This window comes from Mesoplodon densirostris, chromosome X, assembly GCF_025265405.1.
Source record: "Mesoplodon densirostris isolate mMesDen1 chromosome X, mMesDen1 primary haplotype, whole genome shotgun sequence".
In the NCBI taxonomy this organism is placed as follows: Eukaryota; Metazoa; Chordata; class Mammalia; order Artiodactyla; family Ziphiidae; genus Mesoplodon; species Mesoplodon densirostris.
In genome coordinates this window covers 1,502,534-1,521,875 of record NC_082681.1, presented here as the reverse complement: position 1 = coordinate 1,521,875, position 19,342 = coordinate 1,502,534, and the positions used below count along the sequence as shown (strand labels likewise).

General features: G+C 38.3%; 1 protein-coding gene across 1 annotated transcript in view; it reads left to right on the top strand.

Annotated features, from left to right (window-relative positions):
- The window catches only part of VAMP7 (vesicle associated membrane protein 7), a 65,733-nt gene that overhangs the window by 16,308 nt on the left and 30,083 nt on the right, over positions 1–19,342 (top strand). Inside the window, exons 3-5 of the mRNA XM_060086851.1 lie at positions 4,631–4,688; positions 6,652–6,789; positions 16,710–16,800. Coding sequence (XP_059942834.1) covers positions 4,631–4,688; positions 6,652–6,789; positions 16,710–16,800 — 287 coding nt within the window. The remainder of the gene's footprint in view (positions 1–4,630; positions 4,689–6,651; positions 6,790–16,709; positions 16,801–19,342) is intronic.

Sequence of the window (19,342 nt, the reverse complement as noted above, 5' to 3'; positions counted from 1 at the left end):
ACCCTGTCTCAGAAGGACATCCTTATTGGTTTCCAGGGCCAACTCCTTGTATAATTTAGGATCTAGTCTAAGCTGCTGTAAGAGAGAGACCCCAAAATACAGTATTAATTTATGAGATAGCCCAGAGATGAGTGCTTCAGGACTGGTGGGGTGGCTCTGCCATTTTTTAATTAGTGCCTTCCAACTCTGGCCAAGGCAGCTTCTTCAGTTCTTGTTACTTCCCTGTGCTTGCCCAGTATTTTTAAAGGCAAAGCCCAGAAGTGGCCTGACAGTTTATTGTTCACTGCATAGTTATGTAGCTAACCTAGCTGGAATGGAGACTAGAATTTGTCATCTCTAGCTGTGCAGCCATATGCTCAGCTAAAACTCTGTTACTCTGGAGGAAGTTATAGGACATCAGTAGACAACATACAATCTTCCAGTCTACTCTTCTAGGCCACCAAAATATTAGGATGTACTCTTCTTCCCAAACTTAGAGCATACCTCCTCTCTGCAGGAGGTGGCCCCAAAGACTCACCTGATCGCTGTGTCCAGCTCCAGGTCCAGACAGTCCGAGTGATACACAGTCCTCTCCATCATGCCCAGGAGTGGCTCCTGTGGCCCATTAACAACAAACTAAAAGACAAGTCATATGATCTCCCTGTTTCACCAGACCAACCCAATAGACATTGGTGGAATAAGAACAGCATCACTAAGTGGAAGTTGTAAACCTCGATTTAGAAAAGGGAAGAACAAGAAACACATAGATGTCACTGCTTCTTAGCAGTATTCAAATAACTACTCCACAGCAATTTCAGAGACTCCTATTCTGACCTGGGAGTGGTTAGTGGTTCTGCTTTCTTGGAAGAAATTCTTCATCTTTTCTCCCTTTCTTCTCCAGGAGGCTCTTCCTGGTCCATTATCCTCTGTGGCCACATCCAGAATGGGTGTTAGTGTGTCATCTTTGGGAACTGTATAAGTTTTGTATTCTGTTACTTCCTGGTGTAGTTTAGGGGCTAAGAAGTTACCTCTGGGTTAAATGACCTCAGTTTCTTGTGAGTATGGCTTTAGGGTTTCTTCAAAAATTTATTGGGCTCAACGATCGTGTTTCTAGTCAGTTCCCAGGAAAATGCTCAAGGAAAGCACATGTCATCTTTGTAGAGGCAAGGCTGGGAAGTAGGGCATGTTTCTTCCACTCATATTTTATCAGGCAGAACTTAGTCACTAGCCATATCTAGCTACAAGGGAAACTAGACTATGTAATCCAACGAAAATGTGGTTATAGTGCAAGAAAGTGATGTTATCCATCTGCTGTGTCTTTCCACCTGCATCCTGACCCAGTCCTACCCGGTATCCTTTGGAGTAAGTCTCTATCACTGAGTTGTCTTTTCTTTTTAACCTTCTGCCTTAGTTTCTTTCCTATAATCATGTTCCATCATCCCAATCAAAAATATCTTTTATTATTGTACACCAACAGAAAAAAGTACATTTTACTGTATGAAAATCATTTCTCCCTGAAATCTGACCTTCCTCTTGCTATTTCTTTCTTTCTTTAATAGCATCACCAGTCATTCAGTTGGCTAAGCCTAAAGCTTCAGAATCATATTTGACTTCTTAACCAAATCCTTGCCATTCTCCTACAGGAGGTATTTCAATCTCCTCTGTCCTCACTTGTCATAGTGTTTGTTCAGGCATTCATTGTTTCTCATTTCTAATAACCTCCTCCTAGCTGGTTTTTCTGCTTCTAGTTGATCCCTCCTTAAATCTGTATTTCACATTTCTATGATTATACTTTCTTGCTTAAAGCCCATTGCTTTTAGAATAAAGCCGAAACTCAGCTTTCACAATTTTGTCTATTCCTGACTTTTCTATCCTTATCTCTATAGAAATCTTTGTCATTACCTGACCTATCTATGTTATTTCAAGCTTTGGTATATTTTTTTCATGACTTTGTGTCTTGGAATGTCCTTCCCTTCCTAGGCCCCCGGTAAATTTTTGCTCATTTTACAGGTTCCAAATGAAATACTTTCTTAATTGTCACTTTAATCCTTCTGATTAAAGGGCAGTTCTGATCATGTCCCTTCCTTCAGCAGGTACTCAGGGTAAAGTTCCTTAACACTACTTGAAAGATTCTTCAAGATCTGCCCCTGCTCCCTTCTCTGGCCTTATCTCTCATTACTTGAGCACTCAGTTTTGTTCTCCAACCATACTCAGCTATGTGCATTTCAGTGTTGGGTTCTTTCTCTCTTCCTAGCCTTTGCAATAGCTATTACTTTTTAAAAATCTGAGTTTGTCTTCCTGAGCTTATACGTTTCCTCTTCTGGAAACCCCTGAACTCCAAGATTGGGCCAGGTGCCCCCTTTTTGTGTGTCTCCATAGCATCCTGTGTTTATTCATATTGTAGCACTTATGACGCAGTGTTATAATTGCTATCTTTATTTTTTGTCTCTGTCCTCTGACTATAGGCTCCTTGATGACAAGGACCATATCTCATTACCTTCTGTGGTCTTTGCACCAACGTCCTCCCAAGTGTGGTTTAGGAGAAACAAATTTTGTGGGGAAAATTATGACTTTCATTTTTGCACCTGTAGTGTTTAAGTTGTCTATGGTACTCCTGTTGGATATGTCTAGTAGACAGTAGCGTATGCAGGCCTGGAGCTCGGGAGATAGGTCAGATTTAGATTTGGGAATCATTATAATTGTAGTAGCTGAAAACAGATATCGACAGCAAAACAAGAGAGTGGATGCCACCCTCCAGGGAGTGTGTGTGAGAAAAGCAGGGGGCTGAGGATGCTGCAAGACATCAACAGAGAGCAAAAGAGACTATCTTATAAACTAGGCAAGCCTGGTGTCAAGAAATCTAGTGGAGAGAAAACACTTTCTAGAGGAAGGAAGTGATCAGCACTATCAAATGTGTCAGAGAGCCACTGGATATGCAGTGTGGAAATCATTGGTGGAGTTGATGTGAACAATTTCAGTGCTGGAGGAAGACATTTTGCCTGAGTTCCCATACCTCCTTGTAATTCATATCAAGCCTCTATGTGAACATTAATAATACAATTCAACAAGTATTCTTGTCTGTCTACTTTCCCAGGGTAGAAATCTGGGAAGCAAAATAGACTTATCCCTCTGCCTCACCCCCAGTAGCCAGTCATCAAGTTCTATTATTTCTTCTCAGTCCCTTCTTCTTCACTGCCCATAGTAGTTTAGTTTGTTTCTCTCACTGTTCTACTTCAGTAGTCTTCTGTCTGGTCCTCCTTTTGGTCAGTTCTCCACACTTTAGCCAAAGCATCCTTTTATATGGCAAATCTGATCACACTCCCAGGCTAAAACCCTTTGATGCTTGTTCATTGTCCTTAGGATAATGCATAGTGAGGTTTGAAAGTCTTATACAGCATGGTATTTGCTTACTTACAACCTCATTTGTGCAAGCAGTTTATTTTTTCCTTACATTCTATACTCTAGTCCAGGGGTCCTCAAGCCCCAGGCTGCGGACCGGTGGTGGTCCAAGGCCTGTTAGGAACCGAGCCACACAGCAGGAGGTGAGTGGCGTGTGACCAAGCAAAGCATCATCTGTTGCCCCCCATCACTCCCATCACTTGCATTACTGCTTGAACCATTGCTCGTTCACATTCATTACCACCTGAACCATCCCCCCAGTCACTCGCCTGACCGCCTGAACCATCGCCCCTTCCCCGCCTGTGGAAAAATTGTCTTCCACGAAACCGGTCCCTGGTGCCAAAAAGGTTGGGGACAACTGCTCTAGTCATATTAACTAATTTTACTTTTAAACCCAGTATTTGCTCTTTTATCTCAAAGCCTTTAAGCTTATTGGTCTCTCACTCTGGAACACTCTTGCTTGTTCTTTTTGCCGTCTCTTACTTAGTCTTCAGGTCTCAGCTCAGACATCACTTGCTCCAGGATGTCTTCCTGTTACCCTTTGACAAACTCTGTTAGGTGTCTCCTCTATGTCCCCACAGCACCATGTACTGCCCTTAACTCCTTATCATCCTGCTTACTATGTTGTTCCACAATTGCCTGCACTTTCATCTCTGTAAAGGCAGGGACTGACGGTTTTGCTTATTTGTATCCTCAGCACCTAGCCCAGTAACTGGTTCAAAGTGGATGCCAAATAAATGTTACTGTTGAGTATTCGGTAGAAAAAGTGTTTGCTATGAGATCTTAGGAGAAGGCAAAGAACACTGTACGGCCCATTTAGGGGTTATTCTTAATTACCTGTCCCTCAGATGTCATCTCTTGTTCAAACCTTAAGTATCTGGGAATTCCCTGGCGGTCCAGTGGTTAGCACTCGGCGCTTTCACTGCCAGGGCCCAGGTTCAGTCCCTGGTTGGGGAACTAAGATCCTGCAAGGCACGTGGCACAGCCAAAAAAAAAAAAGTCCAATTATGCTTTTGTAGATATTATTTTAATGGGTAATGTGCATAACACTGCACTATGTAGCTTGTTTTAATTTCTTATTTATTTCTATCAGTTTGACTTCAGAGGAACATGTATATAGGGGAGAGGGAGAATAGACAGTATCTCTAAATAATACGGTCATGTTGGCGGTACTAAAATTTCTTATGCATAGATAGAAGTGAAAGAGATATTACTCATAACCACAGTAAGTTTTATATCTTTTATTCTACAGTTATTTGTTTCATTACATCTGCCAAGACAGGATTGTATATCTTTGTATCACTGATGATGTAAGTAACTTGAAGACATGTTGCTATTTAAGTATGTGTAATGTTAATAGAGCCAGTTCTTAATTATCTGTATCTGTGGTGGGTAAAGGTGATGTGAATATAACTGTCTATAGCTGGAAATTTTTTTCCTATACTTTGTATTTATCATATAGAGCAGCAAATGAAAAGAAAAGTTGATATCTGGGTATATGCAAATAAGCTTGCTTTTGTAGAGTTTTAGCTTAACCTCTTGTAATTTCTACATTTATTCTATTGTGTAGTGAGAATTGGTGTTCATAATTATGATTCTTTGGTATCAGACCCTCTCAAAATTTATTTATCTGAAATAGTAAATAGATTATTTCACTCCTCCAATCAATAGTGAATTTTTTTAATGTATGTGGACTTTGGGAAAACAAAATCACAATACATTATGATCAGCTTTGTAAACCTGCAGTTCACATTGGTAGGTTGTTTTTGAGTATTTGTAGCTTCTAGATGGAAAATGCTCAATAACTTAATGGTGGTCATCAAGGTCCTTTCTCCTCTCTGCAATCCTAGTGTCAGCTTCTTCCTGGACACATTCCCCTTATGGTTGCATGGAGCCACATGCTTCTTTATTTGTGTCCAAAAAAGACGGACTATGTCTTCTCAAGTCTCTTACTGTATGAATGAGGAAACTTCCCAGATGCACACACTACCCTCCCCGCGCTTTCAAAGTGGACTTCTTTTCATGACTTATTGGCTAGGACTAGGTTACGTATTTATTTCTAAATTGATCACTGACAAGAGGCATGGAATTGGCATGATTGCCATAGGTCAGGGTTCTTACGTTTATTGTGTCACAGACCCCTTTGGCACTCATGGGCCCCTCCCAGAATTTTTTTAAATGTGTGATTATAAACAAAACCAATTATATTGAAACACAGTATTCAAAATATTTTAAATACTGATATAGTAATATATATGCTTCTTTATGAATTCATTAAATAACAAATTCTACTCATGGGTCTAATAAATAAAAATTATTTTGATGTGATGAGTATAAATAATATTTTGAGAGATGTTTATAACTGATGGTATATGAAAAAAAAGACTTCTCTTGGTGACAAGGTCACAGGTACTGTTAAATACTTCTCCGGTTTGTTACTACATTCACAATTGAAATTTGAGTTAAAGATTGGTGAAAATAATGATGAGATTTTTTGTTTTCTATCCAAGTACATCAGCTCCTTGAATTTGGACCATTGACCCCACTTTAAGAACCCTTGGCTTAGACTAATCATCTTAGGTGAAATGGAGATGAGCGTCAACCACAGTGATCATCACAATGATTTATATTTCCTGATTTCACAGTATTTTCTAAAATTATTTTAAAAATACAGCTATATCTGAAATGACTGATGTGAAAGTGCTTGGAGTAGGCGAGAAATATCACTAAATTTGGGATGGTCAGAGTTGAGTCTTATATTTCTTGAGCTATAATTATCTTTTTGTGTATATGTTATACACACACACACACACACACTTTTTGACTGGGACTAGATAAGAGTACCACCACTATTGAAAAAATCAATTCAAACTTTATGTCAATAGTGTTATCTTTGTATGTGAAAGACTGTACTATTATTATGGATTTCTTAAGCATCTTCTTGTGCTAGACTTTCTAATAGATCCTGTGAAAGATATAGATGGAGTAAAACCCAATTCCTGCTCTCAAGAAGCTAACCTAGGTACTGTTATCTTAGTTGGCAGTAATCAAACATATTTGGATTAGACTCTCAGCTCTTTCATTTACTAGTTGTTTCACCTTTGGCAAATTAGTTACCTTTTCAGAGCTTTTGTTTCTTTATCAGTAAAATGAGGTCAGTTCCTCCTCATAGAATCATTGCTTAGTAAATGTTAGCTGTTCTTCTGGTTGTTGTTAATCATCCATATCATCTTTGTTTACTGTAATGTAAACTCTGTGTTGATCTCCTTTCAGGATTTTGAGCGTTCCCGAGCCTTTAATTTTCTGAATGAGATAAAAAAGAGGTTCCAGACTACGTATGGTTCAAGAGCACAAACAGCGCTCCCATATGCCATGAATAGTGAGTTCTCAAGTGTCTTGGCTGCACAGCTGGTAAGATCTTTCTCAGGATATAGTATTTGATTCATATCTTCTTTATTACCTTAAAGCACCATGAATATAGGGGACTCTGACCTGCAGTGTGTTTTTCTGATTGTGTTATTATATGCCAAGATAGTAAAACTTCCCTGATTAAAAATATATATACAGGGGCCATTTTAGGATGGAAAGTGAATAATTGGTGATATTCTCTATAAATGGTGGTCAGAGTATCTCAGGGTTGGGGAAGAGATTAAAGATCATCTACTTCAACTACCCATTTAATGTGTAAATCCACTCAACATGCCAAATGGCCTCTTAACCTATACATTAATCTCTACCCTCCCATGAGGCAGATTTAATTTTTGAACAGCTCAGTCAGTCATTTGAAAGTCTGTTCATCTGTATGAATACTTAATTATCCACTCAGTAAAGTTGTACATATGTATACACCCGTGAAATACCACCCTTTTCAAGGTACAAAACATCTCCATGACCCTAAAGGATTCCTCATATCCCTTTGCAGTCAGTTCCCTCCCCGTCACTCTGCCTGAGGCAACCACTGCTCTATTTTCTGTCACCATAAATTAGTTTTATCTTTTCTAGAATTTCCTACAAATGGAATCATACATTATATACTCTTCTGTGTCTTCCTTGTTTTGTCAGTGTAAGCTTTTTGATATTCATCCATGTTGTATAAATCAGTAGTTTCCTTTTTTGCTGAGTAGTATTGTATGCATATACCACAATTTGTTTCTCCATTCACCTGTTGCAGGATATTTGAGTTACTTCCAGTTTTCAGCTATCACAAACAAAGCTGTTATGAACATCCATGTACAAATCTTTGTGCAGACGTGTTTTTATTTCTCTTTGGTAAATACTTAGGAATGGAATTGCTGGGTCATATGGTGAATGATGTTTAATTTTATAATGAATTGTCAAACTTTGTTCCAAAGTGGTTGTACCATTTATATTCCCACTAACACTTGCAGTGTTTCTGCATACTTGCCAACATTTGTTATGGTCTGTCTTTTTAATGTAATTCGTCCTTGTGGGTGTGTAATGATATCTTATTGTGGTCTTAATTTGCATTTCCCTGATGACTAAGGATGTGGAGACCTTAAAAAATGCTTAGTTACCTTTTATCCATGAAACTATTTGAGTGCAAAGACATAAGTTTTATCTATGATGGTGTTGTGAATGAGAAAAAGAGACTTACTGTAATTGAATATGATCCTTTACACTTCTCCTTTTTAATACCCTTTTTGAGGATTACACTTCTAAATATGCATCCTGTAGGGATGAAGTTCCTTTAAATAGTTAAAATCTTTATTATTCAATCAGTTGGTTTGTTTCATACTTCCACTAGGAAACATTCATATATGTGAAGCTATGTAAAACATCACCAGCAAAATATATACTAGTGCCCATTTGAAAGTAAATAGGGTCAGGTTGGTGGCCAAGACGGTGGAGTAGGAAGACCCTGAGCTCACCTCCTTCCATGGGCACTCCAAAATTACAACTGTTTACAGAGCAACTATTGATGAGAAAGAACAGAAGACTAGTAGAAAAGATCTTATACAACTGAAGATATAAAGAAGGAACCACAGTAAGACAGAGGGGCAGAGACACAGTATAATCAAGATCCATACCTCTGGGTGGGTAACCCACAAATGGATAATTACAATTGCAGAGGTTCTCCCCAAGGAGTGAGGTGTTCAAGCCCAACATGAGGCTCCCCAGCCCTGGGGTCCTCCATTGGGAAGATGAGCCCCCAGAACATTTGGCTTCGAAGACCAGTGGGACTTAATTTCAGGAGTGCCAGAGGGCTGTGGGAAATAGACTCTACTCTTAAAAGGGCGTGTATAAAATCTCACATGCTGGGCTTCCCTGGTGGCACAGTGGTTGAGAGTCTGCCTGCCGATGCAGGGGACATGGGTTCGTGCCCCGGTCTGGGAGGATCCCACATGTCATGGAGCGGCTGGGCCCATGAGCCATGGCCGCTGAGGCTGCGCGTCCGGAGCCTGTGCTTCACAATGGGAGAGGCCACAATAGTGAGAGGCCCGCATACTGCAAAACAAAAAAACAAAACAAAAAAAACCTCACATGCTCTGGAAACCAGGGCAGAAGCAGTAATTTTAAAGGAGCCTGGATCAGACCCACTGCTGATCTTGGAGAGTCTCCTGGAGAGGCAGGAGGCACCTGGAGCTCACTCTGGGGACATAGACACTGGTGGCAGCCTTTTTTGGGAGCTTTTTCTATCATCCTTTACTAATGGAGCTTGCAAGCACCATTTTAGAATCTTCCCTCTAGTGTATTAATGCCAGGACCTGGCCCTGCCCATCAGCCTATCTGCATCAGTACTGGGACACCTCAAGCCAAGCAACTAGCCAGGCAGGGACACACCTTCACCCACCAGCAGGCTGGTTGCCTTAAGAACCCCTGAGCCTACAGCTACTCCAGGACCTGGCTCTGCCCAACAAAGGGCCCAGGACCTGGCCCTGAATAGCAGTGTGCCTGCACTAGCCCTAGGACCTGCTGGGCACTGGCCCTGCCCACCAGCAGACCAACACCAACTTCGGAACACCCCACACTCCACAGCCAGCCATCTCAGAAACTAGCTCTGCCCATCAGCAGGCCAACACCAGCTCCGGGACCTCCAGGGCCCTGCAACCAGAGACCCCAGGATCCCCTGGACCTCTACAGCCAGCTGCCTTGTGACCTGGCCCTGCCCACCAGCGGCTGACAGCCTCCACACAAGGCAGGATCTGGCAACCAACCAGACTGGGGGCCAGCCATGCCTACCAGATTATCCACAGTAGTCAGCCAGCCACAACAGAAGGATCCACACAGCCCATGTAGGAGGTATCCCTATAGCATACAGCTCTGGTGACCAGAGGGAAGTGCACTGCTGGGACTCGTAGGACGTCTCCTAGAAAAGGCCAACTTCTTCAAGGTCGGAAAATGTAATCAACTTACAAAATACATAGAAATAAAAAAAGGAAGTTAGGAAAAATGAAGGCACAGAGGAACATGTTACAAACGAAGAAACAAGATAAAATCCCAGGAGAGCTAAGTGGAGATAAGCAATCTACCAAATAAAGAGCTCAAGGTAGTGATTGTAAAGATGATCAAAGAACCCAGGAGATGATTGGATTAACAGAGTGAGAAGTTAGAATTTTTTAACAAAGAGAAAGTGTAAGCAATGACCAAACAAAGATGAATACAATAACTGAAGTAAATACACTAGAGGGAATCAACAGTGGATTAGATGATACAGAGGAACGGATCAGTGAGCAGGAAGACAGAGTAGTTGAAATCACTGAGGTGGAACAGAAAAAAGAATAAAAAGAAATGAGGACTGTTTAAGAAACCTCTAAAACAACATCAAATGTACTAACGTTTGCGTAATAGGGGTCCCAGAAGGAGAAGAGAGAGAAAAAGGGGCAGAGAACATATTTGAAAACATAACAGCTGAAAACTTCCTTAACCTGGGGAAAGAAACAGATATCTAGGTCCAGGAAGCACAGAGAGTCCCAAACAGGATCAATCCAAAGAGGACCACACCAAGACATTGTAATTAAAATGGCAAAAATTAAAGAAAGAATATTAAAAGAAGCTAGGGAAAAGCAAAGTGTCACATACAAGGGAATTCCCTTAAGGCTATCAACTGACTTTGCAGCAGAAACCCTGCAGGCCAGAAGGGAGTGGCATGATATATTTAAAGTGATAAAAGGGAAAAACCTACAACCAAGAATGGCTTTCATTCAGTTTTGATGGAGAAATCAAAAGTTTTACAGATAAGCAAAAGCTAAGAGTTCAGCACCATCAAACCAGCTTTATAGGAAATGTTAAAGGGGCTTCTCCAAGCAAGAAAAGGCTGCAAGAAGAAATATGAAAATTATGAAAGGAAAAATCCCATTGGTAAAGGCAAATATACAGTAAAGGTAGTAAACTAACCACATATAAAGCTAGGAGGAAGATTACAGGAAAAAGGAGTGAAATCACCTATAACTACAATAAAGGATACACAAAACAAAAAAGATGTAAAATATGTCAAAACAGTAAATGTGGTGGGAGGGGGCATAAAAATGCAGGGTTGTTAAAATGCATTTGAACTTAAGAGATGAGCAACTTATAATAATCACGTATGTATATAAAGATTGCTACGTAGAAATGTTATGGTAACCACAAACCAAAAATCTATACTAGATACACAAAAAAGGGAAAGGAATCCGAACATAACACTAAGATACTCATCAAATCACAAGGGAAGAGAGCAAAAGAAGAACAAAAAAGGAGTATAAAAACAACTGAAAAGCAGTTAACAAAATGACCATAAGTATATACCTATCAATAATTAAATGTAAATGGATTAAATGCTCCAATCAAAAGACATAGAGTGGCTGAATGGATACAGAAACAAGACCCATATATATATACTGCCTACAGGAGACTCAGTTCAGATCTGAAGACGAAAACAGAAAGTGAAGGGATGGAAAAAGGTATTCCATGCAAATGGAAATGAAAGGGAAGCTGGGATAGCAATATTTATATCAGAGAAAATAGGCTTTAAAACAAAGTCTGTAACAAGAGACAGAGAAGGACTACTTAATGATAAAGGAATCAATCCAAGAAGATATAACAATTGTAAATATATATGCACCCAACATAGGAGCACCTAAATACAAAAAGCAAATATTAACAGACATAAAGTGAGAAATTGACAGCAACAGAATAATAGTAGGAGACTTTTAAAAAATTAATTTATGGGGGCCTCCCTGGTGGCGCAGTGGTTAGGAGTCCGCCTGCCGATGCAGGGGATACGGGTTCGTGCCCCGGTCTGGGAGGATCCCATATGCCGTGGAGCGGCTGGGCCCGTGAGCCATGGCCGCTGGGCCTGCGCATCCGGAGCCTGTGCTCCGCAACAGGAGAGGCCACAACAGTGAGAGGCCCGCATACCGCAAAAAGAAAAAAAAAATTAATTTATTTATTTACTTTTGGCTGCATTGGGTCTTCCTTGGGTTGCGCGGGCTTCTCATTGCAGTGGCTTCTCTTGTTGTGGAGTACGGGCTCTAGGCTTGAGGGCTTTAGTAGTTGTGGCTCTCAGGCTCTAGAGCACAGGCTCAGTTGTAGCACACGGGCTTAGTTGCTCCCCGTCATGTGGGATCTTCCTGGACCAGGGCTCGAACCCATGTCCCCCTCATTGGCAGGCAGATTCTTAACCACTGCGCCACCTGGGGAGCCCAGTAGGAGACTTTAACACCACACTTACCTCAATGGACAGATCATTCAGACAGAAAATCAATGAGGAAACACTGGCCTTAAACAACACATTAGACCTAAATGGGCTTAACTGACATATATACAACATTCCATCCAAAATCAGCAGAATACACATTCTTTTCAAGTGCACATGGCACAGTCTCCAAGATAGATCACATGCTAGGCCACAAAACAAGCCTCAGCAAATTTAAGAAAATTGAAATCATATCAAGCATTTTTTCTGACCACAATGCTATGAGGCTAGAAATCAACTATAAGAAAAAAAACTGCAAAAGACACAAACACATGGAGGCTAAACAGTATGCTACTAAACAACCAATGGATCACTGAAGAAATCAAAGAGGAAATAAAAAAAATACCTGGAGACAAATGAAAATGAAAACACAATGATTCAATATCTATAGGATCCAGCAAAAGCAGTTCTAAGAGGGACATTTATAGCAATGCCAGCTTACCTCAGGAAACAAAAATCTCAACCTAACATTACACCTAAAGGAGCCAGAAGAAGAAGAAGAAGGAAAACCCAAAGTTAGTAGAAGGAAAGAAATCATAAAGATCAGAGCAGAAATAAATGAAACTGAGACTAAGAAAACAATAGAAAGGATCAATGAAACTAAGAGCTAGTTCTTTGATAAGATAAACAAAACTGATAAACCTTTAGCCAGACTCATCAAGAAAAAAAAGAGAGGTCTCAAATCAATAAAATCAGAAATGAAAAAGGAGAAGTTACAACAGATACCACTGACATACAAAGAATCATAATAGACTGCTATGAACAATTATATGCCAATAAAATGGGCAACCTAGGAGAAATGGACAAATTTCTAGAAATGTATAATCTCACAAGACTGAACCAGGAAGAAATAGAAAACATGAACAGAACAATTACCAATAATGAAATTGAGTCAGTAATTTTAAAACTTCCAACAAACAAAAGTCTATGACCAGATGGCTTCACAGGTGAATTCTACCAAACATTTAAAGAAGAGTTAACACCTGTCCTTCATAAACTATTCGAAAAACTTGCAGAGCAAGGAACACTACAGGTCAGCATCACCCTGACACCAAAACCAGACAAAGATATCACAAATAAAATTACAGCCAGTATCACTAATGAACATAGATTCAGAAATCCTCAACAAAATATTAACAAACTGAATTCAACAATACATGAAAAGGATCATACACCATGATCAGGTGGGATTTATTCCAGAGATGCAAGGATGGTTCAGTATCTCGAAATCAATGTGATATACCACGGTAACAAGTTAAAGAACAAAAACCATATGATCATCTAAATAGATGCAGAAAAAGCTGGACAGAATTCAACATCCATTTATGATAAAACCTCTGAACAAAGGGGGAACATACCCCCAAATACTAAAGGCTATATATGACAGGCCCACAGTTAACATCATACTCAGTGGTGAAAAGCTGAAACCCTCTAAGATCAGGAACAAGACAAGGGCACCCACTCTTGCCACTTTTATTCAACATAGTATTGGAAGTCCTAACCACAGTAATCAGACATGAAAAAGAAAGAAAAGGAATCCAAATTCGAAAGTAAAACTGTGACTCTTTGTAGATGATGTGATACTATATATAGAAAATCCTAAAGATACTGCCAAAAAAAACTGTTAGAAATAATAAATTCAGTAAAATTGCAGGATACAAAATTAATATATAGAAATCTGTTGCATTTCTATACACTAACAACAAACTATCAGAAAGAGAAATTAAAAACCAATCCAACTTACCATCACATCAAAAAGAATAAAATACTTAGGAATACATCTAACTAAGGAGGTAAAAGATGTGTACTCTGAAAACTATAAGACCCTGATGAAAATATTGAAGAAGACATGGATGAAAAGATATACTGTGCTCATGGATTTGAAGAATTTATATTGTTAAAAATGACCATATTACCCAAGGCAATCTACAGATTCAATGCAATACCTATCAAAATACCAATGACATTTTTTACAGAACTATAACAAATAATTCTAAAGTTGTATGGTGGCGCAAAAGTTGCAGAATAGCCAAAACAATCTTGAGAAAGAACAAAGCTTGAGGTATTACACGCCCAGATTTCAAACTATACTACAAAGCTACAATAGTCAAAACAGCATGGTACTCTCACAAAAACACACATAGATCCATGGAACAGAACAGAGAGGCCAGAAATGAACCCATGCTTATATGGTCAATTAATCTATGATAAAGGAGGTAAGAATATAGTGGGAAAAAGCTGTCTTTTTCCCTCTTCACCAAATGGTGTGGTAAATCTGGACAGCTACATGCAAAAGAATCAAACTGGACTACTTCCTCACATTATGCACAAAAATAAATTCAAAATGGATTAAAGACTTAAATATAAAACCTGAAACCATAAAACTTCTAGAAGAAAACATAGGCAGTATGCTCTTTGACATTGGTACTAATAATATTTTTTTTGGATATGTCTCAGGCAAGGGAAACAAAACCAAAAATAAACAAATGGGACTTTATCAAATTGAAAAGCTTTTGCACAGTGAAGGAAACTACCAACAAAATGAAAAGGCTGCCTACTGAATGGGAGAAGATATTTGCAAACAGTATATCAGATAAGGGCTTAATATCTACAGTGTGCAAAGAACTGATAGAACTTCAACATCTAAAAAACAAACCAACTATAAAGTGGGCAGAGGAGCTGAATAGCTGTCTTTCCAAAGAAGACATACAGATGGCCAACAGGCACATGAAAAGATGCTCAACATCACTAATTGTCAGGGAAATGCAAATCAAAACCACAATGAGATATTACCTCACACTTGTCAGAATGGCTGTTTTCAAAAAAGGCAACAAATAACAAGTGTTGGTGAGGATGTGGAGCAAAGGGAACCCTCCTGCACTGTTGATGGGATTGTAAATTCGTGCAGCCACTATGGAAAACAATATGGAGATTCCTCCAAAAGTTAAAAATAGAACTATTATATTATCCAGCAATTCCACTCCTGGGTATTTATCCGAAGAATACAAAAACAATAATTAGAAAAGGTACATACACCCCTGTGTTCATCACAGCATTATTTACAACAGCCAAGATATAGAAGCAACCTAAATGCCCATCAAGAGATAAATGGATAAAGAAGATGTGGCATACACACACACACACACACACACACACACACACACACACACACACGAATATTACTCAGCCATATAAAAGAACGAAATCTTGTCATTTGCAACAACATGGATGGATCTAGAGGCTATCATACTAAGTGAAATAAGTCAGCGAAAGACAAACACTGTATGATTTCACTTATATGTGGAATCTAAAAAACAAAACAAATGAACAAAGTTAACCAAACATTAACAGAGTTATAGATACAGAGAACAAATAGGTTGCCCGAGGGGAGAATGTTGGGGGTAGGAAAGAATAGGTGAAGGAGATTAAGAGTTATAGACTTCCAGTTGCAGTATAAATGAGTCATAGGTATGAAATGTGCTGTGTTGGGAATATAGTCATAACTATGTAATATCTTTGAATTTTGACGTATCATAACTAAACTTATTGTTGTGATCATTTGGAAATGTGTAGAAATATCAAATCACTATGTTGTGTAACAGGAACTAACATAGTGTTATAGGTCAATTATACTTTAAAAACAAACTCATAGAAAGAGAGATCAGAGAGGTGGCATTATGGGGAGGGGAATTGGATGAAAGCAGTCAAAAAGTACAAACTTCCAGTTATAAGATAAATAAATACTGGGGATATAGTGGACCACATGATAAATATAATTAATAATGCTTTAAGTTATGTATGAAAATTGTTGAGAGTAAATCCTAAGAGTTCTCATCACAAGGGGGGGAAAAGGTAAATAGGGTTAGCTGGCAGCAAAACTTTCAATTTAGCTTGTTTGTCTTTAGCTCCAGATGTGTATGTGAACCTCTAAACAAATCTGTGCCAGGATCCTTGACTATAAATGGAGATAATAATAATGGCATCTTCATCATAGAGTTTTTGCATGGATTAAATAATATCCCCTATTTGAAGCACTTAGCACAGTGAAGTGACTGGAATATTGTGTATTAAGCAGTCCACAATTGTTTGCTATAGATAATAATTTCAAAATATATACTATCTTCAGTGTCTTACATTTCTAGATCCTATAAGAAGCCAATGAAAATAGGATGCATACTCTGATCCCAACAGATACAAGAACAGATGCTCAGAAGCTGGGCCAGTCCCTACCTCATCATACCCAAGAAATGGGGAAAAATTTAGAGTACCCTTTCCCTGTCCTGTTCCCCCTGCCCCCACTACAGTCTTTTCTCCTTTCTTCCTTGTCTGAGCACAGATTATATAACACCCTACTTCTGCCCCAGGAGTCTCAGATGTATATTTGATATAATACATTTAGCTTTATTTCATTTAAAACAAGGTGATCTTTTTATACTATAACGCTTATATTTCATATGGTAGCAAGTTTTATGCTTGCCTATATTTTTGGTAACAATTTTTGAATGAAGTGACATCTATCTTTTGTGCCAAAGATAAAGACAGTTTTATAGCATTCTTCAATGTCATTCCTCCTCTTTTTGTTTTCATATTGTAAATAATGTCTGGGTATCATGAGTTAAATCATATTCTTTTATAGAAGCATCACTCCGAGAATAAGGGCCTAGATAAAGTGATGGAGACTCAAGCCCAAGTGGATGAACTTAAAGGAATCATGGTCAGAAACATAGGTATGTTTCATGGCATACTCCGCATGCATGAGGGCAAAAATGATAATAGATTACTTGATTGGGGTCAAATCATTCTAGAGAGGCTGAAAGAGCACTTCCTTATTCTTAATATTGGAAGCTAATTGTCAGCTGAGATATGGATATTACTTACCTATGATACTGCCTGCTGTATGATGGTTTCTTTTTAGCACTTATGACTATTCATTCTAAATTTGTTAGCTTGCTTAGCAAGACTAAGCAAAGACTAAGACCCTTAAACAGTTCAGCAACTTAGAATAATTTAGTCAGTTTTGGCTGGAAATACCCAGATAGTTGATATCATCAGTATAGGCACTTAAAGTATAACTATTTGACCTCCTTAGAAAGTTTGTAGCTCTTGGCTGAGAAAGAATTGGACCAAAAAACTGTTGTATTCTTCAAGAGAATGAACTACGGCATGAATTCCATTGGCCTGTGTTTTGTCAAGAACCTATTTACCACATTAAAATAATCCAGAGAAATGCACTGTTTATTTTTTAATCGATTATAACAGTGGTATTTAGATTTAGGATGATGTTAATTTTTTAATAGCACCAGTTCTCACGATGTAGTCCCTGGGCCAGCAGCATCAGCATCCCCTGGGAACCTGTTACAAATGCAAATTTTCAGGCCCCACCCCAAGCCTACTGAATCAGAAACTCTTGGAGTGGGAAATCTGTGTTTTCACAAGCCCTCCAGAGGATTCCAGTGCATACTCAAGTTATAGAACCACTCTTAAATATATCTTCTAAGAGGAATGTCTTGCAGATAATAAATTCTTAATATAAAATTGAACAAAAATTAGTATATAAATGCTTTACAAGATATTTAACTGAGACGTCATTTCGTAGATGTCCATTTAATCATAATTTTGATTTTACTGTTTGAATTACTTTTACATTTATTATTAGAACACTTAAAAGTTATGAAAATACATTTTAAAAGTTTACTTTGTCTCAACATCCTAAAGTTTTATTTACATTTTCTTTCCTTTAAATTTTTACTTACATGTATACATAGTTAATCATAGTTTATATTCAGTTTTGTGGAGGCAGTATAATAGAGTAATCAAGATTTGGAGTCATACATGCCTGAGTTTGAGTCCTGATTTCACTTCCTACCTGCTGTTAGGCCTTGATCAGTCCTCTAACCTCTCTGACCTTTATTCCTTAATCTGCAAAAAGGAGGTAATAGAACCTGAGGTTACCAGGATAAAAGAGGTAATGTATGTAAAACACTGTGTACAGTCCCTGGCACATAGTAAGAGCTGAATGATTGTTAGCTGTTAGTCTACTTTATGCTCATACAGTATTTCTTTGAGTTATATCACAGGTGACCAATTATGTCCTTATGTTGGACACTTTGGGTCTTTAGAGCATTATTACTCAGAGTGCTGTTTTACAACCAGATAAGGAGCTTGCTCCAGAATAGAAGTCAATTCTGTGCTTCCTTCATTGAGAACATCTTGCTATGAAAATGTCAATTTGACTGAACAGTATACTTGGAGACTTAGTTGAGCAGTAGCAAACACTCTTAGGTAGCACTGATTTAGAGTTTGTGTTACAGTAACAGTACTGTTATAAATGTTTCTGTGCCTATTCTTCTTATTTTGTTGAGATTAGTTCCCAGGAATGGGATTAATAATCAAAAGGCAGAAACATTTTTATATTTCTTAATATGTATGTCTCTTGGTTATTTGAAGTGATTTCCTTTCATTGATTTTAGTTTTAAATATAGGTCTAGATGCAGACTAGAGAACTCTTAAATATATCTTTCAATATACCTGTTGAAAAACTACTAATATTTTTCTCTTTTTTTGGTCACCAAATATATTTATTTTGCCTAAAAGTGGAAGCAGCCAACTGCTACAATAGTATTTATTGCAGATGCATGTTTCCAGAAAATGAACCTTTTTAATCAACTCCTCTTAAATGACATTTATGTTTAGAATTACATAAATAGCAAATTTAAAATGTAGCAAAAACCTTCCTAATCATCTCCCTTTGATTTTTTTAACAGCTTTATTGACATATAATTCACATACCATACAATTTACCCATTTAAAGTATACAGTCCAATGGTTTTTACTATGTCCACAGAGTTGTATGACTATCACCACAATCAATTTTAGAACATTTTCATTACCCCCAAAAGAAATTCTGTACCCATTTACAGTCACTCCTCTCTTCCCCTCAACCTGCAGACCTAAGCAACAATTAATCTCCTTTCTGTCTGTATAGATTTGCTTGTTCTGGATATTTCATATAAATGGAGTTATATAAAATGTGGCCTTAGCAATTTTGAAGTATATAATACAGTATTGTTGACTACAATTAGTGTGCTGTACACTAGATGTTCAGAACTTACTAATCTTCTAGTTGCAAGTCTGTATCCTTTTACAACATCTCCCCAATTCCTGTACCCCCCAGCCCCTGGTAACCACCATTCTACTCTGGTTCTATAAGGTTCACATTTTTAGATTCCACATATGAGTAATATCATACAATATTTGTCTTTCTTTGAC